This window comes from Larimichthys crocea, chromosome VIII (assembly GCF_000972845.2).
Source record: "Larimichthys crocea isolate SSNF chromosome VIII, L_crocea_2.0, whole genome shotgun sequence".
Lineage (NCBI taxonomy): Eukaryota > Metazoa > Chordata > Actinopteri > Sciaenidae > Larimichthys > Larimichthys crocea.
The window spans coordinates 30,389,314-30,397,519 of record NC_040018.1 but is presented as its reverse complement, the minus strand read 5'-3'; the positions used below and the strand labels follow the sequence as shown (position 1 = coordinate 30,397,519).

At 43.7% G+C, this 8,206-nt stretch overlaps 1 protein-coding gene across 1 annotated transcript in view; it reads right to left on the bottom strand.

The window, feature by feature from the left end:
* gch1 (GTP cyclohydrolase 1) overlaps positions 1-4,867 on the bottom strand; it is a 15,869-nt gene extending 11,002 nt beyond the window's left edge. Inside the window, exon 1 of the mRNA XM_019257996.2 lies at positions 4,486-4,867. Coding sequence (XP_019113541.2) covers positions 4,486-4,867 — 382 coding nt within the window. The remainder of the gene's footprint in view (positions 1-4,485) is intronic.
* Between the last annotated feature and the right edge of the window lie 3,339 nt (positions 4,868-8,206).

Genomic DNA, 8,206 nt, shown 5'->3' with positions numbered 1-8,206 from the left:
TGGATTAAGAATAGATGATCATCAAATGAAATCAGACTCAGAAGAATGTTTGAGAATTTAAATACAAAGATTAAATCATTTTAAAGCTTGTGGACTGAGACGGGAACCGAAGGAAAGTGTACAGATCTGCAGAAACGACCCGGTCTTCACCTCCGACCTGTTGCTCTTCTCTAAATATATCTGTTTACAATGAAAAGAACAAAGACGATGGGACATTGAAGGATTTGGTCAATAAAATACCACTACAGTGGACGGACTAATGGATATTCAGTAACCACTGACAGTATAAAGAAAGGACAGCGTATCCATGACGTCAGCCACAGGTTCCTGAAGCTCAGTGTGGTCGCTCTGATCCATCCACAACAATCCACAGCTAACGAGCAGACTCCTCGTTGAGATGTTTCAGTTCGTGGTTTGGCTGGAGCCAAATTAACGATTAACAGAGCTAAAGACGATATGTCGGACTACCACTGAGAGTATTTCATCTGTCTGAAGTGTATTTGTAGTTTAACCAGCTCAGATTCTCTGCCTTCAGGTCGACACTGTAATAAAACTCTAATGCGCCTGGATTAGGAAAGTTTGGAGAGTTTTCTAAATCAAGAAGAAAGTTAAAGTGAAAGCAGCCGTGTTGTCAACAAGTCGACTGATGCAAATCTACAAAAAAAAAAAAACTTCCACAGGAAACACGACGTTATAAAGTGAAAGCAAAAGTTTGCAGCCGTGTCGTCATTGAGTTAACTGACGGAAAACGCCTAGTAACCCTTTTAGGTTCCAGTAAACGGGTCCGACTATCCTGGAGGTTTATTTGAAATCTGATCTTCTGACTGCTCACCGTGTTTTCAACCAGAGCAGAAACCAACAGTTCATTAACTGACCGGAGCAAATAACTGCTAAAAGTTGCTGTCACTGCAACATCGTCATTTCGAGTCGTGCTACTAATCGAGAGCAAATATTGCAGGTACAATCGTCACCTGATGATCGTCACCTGATGGTTGTACCTCCAAAATTTGGCACCAGCCTCGTCTCCTCACCTGCTACTAATCGAGAGCAAATATTGGAGGTACAATCGTCAGGTGATAATTGTACCTCCAATATTTGCTCCAATATTTGCTCTTGATTAGTAGCGCGACTCATTTTAGGCGTTAATCGTCTGCAGCTTCATCACTAAGAGTGACTCCTTTCACGTCATCATTAGATTATTATTACAGAAAATATCGCTCACAGCTGTTTTAATGAAAACAAAGTCAGCTGACCCAATTTCACCAATTAAAACGGCATTATACCTGACCCAGACCGAAGCTGTTGTAATAAACTGAAATGACTTTAAGGTCCCTTAATTTGGCGCACACACACACACACACACACACATACACACACACACACACCCTGAAGGAAGGAAACTGATGTTAAATCAACCATAAGTAAATAAATGGCAGCTGGTGAGGTCAGACGCCCTCGGTGACAGAGAGACGAGGCTGGTGTCAGGTAATGACAGTGTTACTCATCATCAGCTCCTCGTTCAATAGTGCTGCCTCCTGTGTCTGTGTGTGTGTGTGTGTGTGTGTGTGTGTGTGTGTGTGTGTGTGTGCGCACAAAGAGTGAAGAGGTCACATGTTAACACGTCTGCATGAAGCAGGAAACAGTGAAGTGAATGACTAAATAAACATTCGTTTATTGTTCAGAGAGCCAGATGTGTGTGTGTGTGTGTGTGTTTGTGTGGCAGTACACACTCACTTCAACATCTCATACACAAACGCACACACGCACACACACACACACATATTGGTGTTTGAGCATTAATAACAAGTTGTTTACATCCCGGCTCCGTCTCAGGAAATTGTGTTTCTGTTTATTTAAAAAGGCTTTATTGACTGAAGCTGAAGACTACAACAAGTGTGTGTGTGTGTGTGTGTGTGTGTGTGTGGCAGTGATTGGTTTAGTTTAATTCTTTATAATATTACGGTAAAAGGATATTAGTACTGTTGATTTCGTGCTGAAGTAAATGTTTTTCCATCAAAGGAAACACTTTGCCATGAAATTGAAAATGAAACATTACAGCATTTTACTGTCAAACCAAAACTGTTTGTTTGTTTACAGTAAAGTACCGTTACCGTACAGTAACGGGAAGCTGTGGTTCCCAGAATCTTACTGTAATAAATACGGTAACTTTTATTAGAACTGTTGATTTCACAAAAAAAACTACACCGTTGTTACATCGTTTACCCCTTTGTGGGAGACGCACCAGAATAAAGACAAAGGGAGTTCGCATCGATGGTCAGGAGTAAAGGTTGGTCTCCAGGAAATGTATATAGTGAGTTTGTTGCTAGGCAACCGTACAATCAGCTGACAATCAGCTGTCAGTCCTTCAAAACAGGTGTTGGTCACTGTGTTGGTCATTGTTTTGGACATGGGGACTTATGGAGACTGACTCACCTCTGGAGCCAGCCTCAAGTGGACGTTAGTTCAGAAAATGAACTTTAAAAAGATACAGATTGTAAAATTCAGACAATTATACACAAATAAAAAAAACATCCTGCTCCTTTAAATATGCAAATGAGGCGTTATCTAATGTAACTTTTGTTGACGTGTTTAAATATTAACGGATAACACGGTACATTGTGTACATTTAAGTAGGTAAACACGTGCAGCGAGCATGAGAACGTGTTAATGAGGCTGCTGCAACGTCACAAGTTCAGCATTTCTGCCTAATCTCTGCATAACTTCAATTATCGTTACAGTGTCGTGGGTCATGTGCACGACGACGACAACAACAAGAGGATTTCAGATCCATGAAAGCTGAACCTGTGACCCACACACACACACACACACACACACACACACACACATCAAACACACAAACATGTGTCTCTTTGTAAACTCTGTGTGTTTTCTGCTTTCCAACAAGTCAAAGGGGAGTCTCCTGTAAGAGCCAATCAGCAGACAGAGAGCACCACCAGCACCACCGCCACCGCCTGAAGAACAACACACGTCATCTTTATCTCCAGTGTCTCCATCCGTCCTGGTGCTCAGAGGTGAGACGGCTCAGGTCGATCGTGAATCACCGTCATCTCTCTCGTTTTACCCGGAGCTTCAACGTTTTGCACCACATTCCTTCTCTGAGCCTCGTCACACACAAAACAACCCCCACAACACGCAAACTGCCTCCAGATGGAGTTCTGAGGCAGAGGAGAGGGGGGCAGATCCCAGACTCCAGCCACTCCAACGAGCTGCAGCAACACCACCACCACCTCCACCTCCACCGCCATAACGCCAACACCTGTGCGTGACTCAGCAAAACCTCTGGAAGTGACTCTGGAGCAGCAAGGCCCAAACTGAAGCAAACATCAAACATCGACACGGGGCACGTTCAGTGGATTCTTCTCATTTCACTGACTCGTCTTAGAAATCCAAGCCTGATACCGTCTGCCCGATCCAACCTGACTAAATGAAACAATGAGAACAGAGGACGCACGGCCTTAACCTCTTCACCTCTGCCACAAATAATAAAGTTCAGATCTAAAGTTTTCATGAACTACGACCAGAAGAAGTTTGAAGAACTAACGATGAATTCATCATCGTTTAAATCATCAAATGTCAGAGAAAAAAACTGGAAAATACTAATTACCTGTCTGCTACAGTCAGAGCCACTGATGATTCATTTTCTAAACTGTTTTTTTTTTTTACATCATTTTTCTTTTCTAGTGAAACAATTTTCCCAGAGCAGGAGGTGACAAAGATCCACAAAAATAAAGAAGCTCTGCACCGTTTATAAATGACGAATCGACCATGTGAATAAAAACACAGATTCATCTCAGACTGAGGCCACCAGAATATTTACTGACACATTCGACACACAGAAGAGAGTTTGGATCTCATTAAATACTGATAAAATATTCATATTTTAAAAAAAGCATGAAGGAGAAACTTCAGTGAAAGCCAAATTATTTTTTGCAGACGCCGCAGAAGACACATAAATAATATAAATGTATATAAATGAATAAATATAAAAGGTTTAGACGGAAAAAAAAACATAACAAGTCTGATTTTAGGTGATTAAACACAAATAAAAACAGAGTTATGACACACACACACACACACACACACAATGTATTTAAAGTATGAAAAGTGAAAGCACTCATCATGCAGCACGATGTAGATCCTGAATAAATATTATAATACTGTCTTATTATTACTGACTGAACACTGTGTGAGTACATTTACTCAAGTATTGTACTAAAGTACATGTTTGTGGTACTTTTGTCTTCATGCCACTTGTTGAAATATGAAAGTATAAACACAGTGTTATGTGTATTTCCTCTGAAATGAAGTGAAAGTAAATATTATGATGAGTTATGATGACTCTAATGAAGTGTGTGTGTGTGTGTGTGTGTGTGTGTGTGTGTGTGTGTCTGTCTCCTCTCAGCTGGTTCCTGTCTCACCTGCCACCTGTTGAGCCTCTGAGCGGCTTTGTGGATTTGCACTCACCGATGATGGTCTCCTGGTATCCCTTGGTGAAGAACTGCATGGCAGTGGCGGCTCTCCAGGGGGTTTTGAGGAGCCCCTGCCGCTGAGGGTCCTCCCCGAGCCCCCGCAGGATGGTGGTGTAAGCCGCGGCTATGGCCGGCAGGCTCATCTCGTTGTCCTCCACGCTCCTGGTGCGCTCCTCCCTCCAGCTCTCCATCACCGAGCTGGCCGCCGGCCGGTGCGGGTCGACTTCCGCTCCCGGAGGCTGCGGATCGCTGCGGCGCACTGTGCCGGTGGCCGGTGCCTCGGCGCTGCGCCGCACGCAGGGCCCGCTGTCAAACCGGCCCGTCAAATGTCCGTTGAAGAGCACAGGATCTGCTGTCCCCGCCGTCCGTCTTCTCATCCGGGGCTGAACTGCGTGTGTTTGAGGAGGCTCCATCACCTCGGCCTTGGTCAGTCTGCTCCATGCACGGCCTCTTGGGCGCCTCTGCGTTTTATAACAGGGAGTATAATCCCAGCGAGAGCTCCTTGGGCTGACGAGGCTCCACGGGGGGCGGGGCCCATGCAGATTGAGGCTGAAGACTAACAGTGTAAAACTTTAAAGGCTACAGCAAGCTACACTGCCTGGTTTCCATCCTTAACGGGTGTCATCGGGCATTCGTACTCTGGTCTCACCTATGTTACTTGGGGCTCCGGGTCGGGAGAAGGTAAGTGAAACGCTTACGGCCTTTAATTCACGAACAGGAGTGGTAGCAGCACTATTTTCAACTGATTCCTGGTGAAACGGGATCATATTTTTAAGTGGAGGAAATGTTCTGGTTTTCCCTCTGATGTTCCTCGAGATCGCGGTGTTTGTGGTGCCGGCTGCGTCCGCCTTTGCAACTCTCTTTGATTTTAAGAGTTTTAGTGATGGGCAAGTGAAGTAAACTGGCTTGACACTTTAGGCTGCTTTTTAGTCATGTTTAGCTCAGTCTTGTTAGTTGCTGTTAGCTAGGTCACTGTTAGCGGGCGGTTACTTCTTTTGTTAGCTGCTGTTAGTCTCATGTGTTAGGCGTCAGTCCTGTTAGAGCTGCTGTAGCTCAGTGGTTTAGCGCAGTCGTTTAGCTGCTGTTAGCGCTCATGTTAGCTCAGTTTGTATAGCTAATGTGTAGCTCATGTTTAATCAGTTCTTTAGCTTCTGTTAAGACTCATGTGTTACTCAGTTCTGTTAGCTGCTGGTCTAGCTCATGTTAGCTTCATGTTTGTTACTCAGTCTGTTATCTGGCTTGTTATCTCCCCTCCCACTAGCTCAGGTCTGTGGCGTGACTGTTATAGCGCGTGTTAGCCATCAGTCGGTTAGCTGAGCCTGTTAGCTCATGTTAGCTCAGTCCTGTTGAGCTGCTTTAGGCTCAGTCTGTTAGCTGCTGTTTAGCGTCTGCGTAGGTTTGGTGAGCTGGCTGTACTCATGTTAGCGATCAGTCTGTTATCGTAGTGTCTGGCTGGTGTTAGCTAGTGCGTGGTAGCTCATCGAGTCTGTTATGGTTTGCTGCGTATATGTAGGCTTACATGGTTAGCAAGTGTCAGTGTTGTTAGCGTAATGTTAGTCATGTTAACTCAGGTCTGATTAACTGCTGGTAGCTGTCATGTTAGCTATCAGTGCTGTTAGCTGCTGTTAGCTCAGTTGCTAGATCAAGTTTGTTAGCAGTTCAGCTCCGGTTAGCTGCTGTATAGCTGTCGATCTGTTTAGCCTGCGGTAGTTAGGCACGTCATGTTGTAGCTCAGTTTGTGAGCTCATGTGTAGCTCCGTCCCCCTGTGCGTCAATGTTGCCAGTTGTGTTACTGCTGTTAGCTTGTGTTGCTCAATTTTTGTTAGCTGCTGTTAGCTCATGTTAGACTCAGTTGGTTAGCTTGCTGTTAGCGTCATGTTAGCTCAGTTTTAGCTCAGTTTTGTTCGTATGTTGAGCGCATCATGTTTAACTCATCCTGTTAGTCGGGCTTTATGCTCAGTGTTAGCCAGTCGGTTAGCTGCTGGGTAGTCCTTTGCGAATGGTTAGGCGGATCAGTTTGTTAGCACCTCAGTCTGTTAGCTGCTGTTAGCTCAGTCGGTTAGTCTTGCGTGGGGTGTAACGGGGGGGGGGCGCGACGGTCATGTTACTGTAGCGAGTGTTCAGTTTGTTAGCTGCCTAGTGAGCTCATGTTACTTCGTTTTGTGATAGCTAATGTTCCCATGTGAGCTCGTCTGGTAGCTCATGTATAGCTCAGTTTGTTAGCTGCCTGTTTGCTTTAATGTTAGCTCAGTTTTTCGGTTAGTCTGACTAGTTAGCTCAATGTTAGCTCAGTTTGTTAGCTTCATGTTAGCCATCACGTTTGTTAGACTTGCTGTTAGGCTCTTTGTTCGCTCTGTTCTTCAGTTGGTAGTTGTAACTAATACATAGTGTAGGTCGAAGGTTGTTTAGCTCAGTTTTGTTAGCTTTTGCTGTTAGCTCCTAGTTGTGTTACTTCATTTTTTAGCTCATGTTAAGCTCAGTGTTGGTTTAGCTGCTGTTAGGCTTTTATTGCTCAGTGTTGTTAGCTGCTGTTACTCATGTTAGCTCATTGCTATCATGTTGTTAGCGATTCGTTTTTAGTGCGGTTAGCAGTCAGGGATGTGGGGTAGTCATCAGTTTGTTAGCGTGCTTTTTACGGCATTTTGGTTTACTGCTGTTAGCTCGGGGATGCACATCAGTTTGGGTTAGCTGCTGGTTAACTCAGTTAGCTCAGTTTGTTATGCTGCGGTGTCGTAACGTCCCCTGTTAGCCTCAGTTTTGTGTAGTCTGCGGTTTAATCATGTTTAGCTCAGTTTGGTACTGCTTTAGCAATGTGTTGCTCAAGTTTGGCTAGCTGCTGTTAGCTCATTGTTAGCCTAGTCTGTTAGCTGCTGTTTAGCAATCAAGTTCTGTTTATATTGCTTGTTAGCTCATGTTGAAGCATCAGTTATGCTGTTTAGCTGCTGTTAGCTCTTTTGATTAGCTGCTGTTAGCAGCGCAGGTTTAGCTAGTTAGCTGCTGTTAGCTCATGTTAGCTCAGTTTGTTAGCTCATGTTAGCTCAGTTTGTTAGCTCATGTTAGCTCAGTTTGTTAGCTGCTGTTAGCTCATGTTAGCTCAGTCTGTTAGCTGCTGTTAGCTCATGTTAGCTCAGTTTGTTAGCTCATGTTAGCTCAGTTTGTTAGCTGCTGTTAGCTCATGTTAGCTCAGTCTGTTAGATATATAAACATAAATACTGTGCAGCATAAAAACGTCATTTTAAAATTAGAATCAAAGTTTTCTTGTTTTCAGCCTCAGGAATTCTCTTCAAGGAATTTCTAGAAATGAAATGAAGGATTTTTCTTTTTAGGTTTAGTTGAAAATATTTAATATTCATCAAGAAAAACATCTAGAATGTCACCAGATGTTTCTTTAATGTGATCGACTAATAAAATAATTAAGGACCTCTCTTCAAGGAATTTCTAGAAATAAAACGAACACACGCAACGCTGCGCAGACGCGTCCAGTGGAATTTGGGGGTGACACTACGTCTCATTCACCCGTTCACACATTCAGGAGCTGGAGGAGCCGGGCATCGACCCGATCCCAGAAGAGTACTGAACCTTTTTTAATCTTCAGTTGGAGCCACGTTGTTGGTTTTGGTGTTTTATTTTTGTTGACAATAAAAATAAAAATCTGTAACTGTGCGGTCGCCACAAAACAGAAAAGAAAGACTCAAATCTGAACTAACATTTATTTA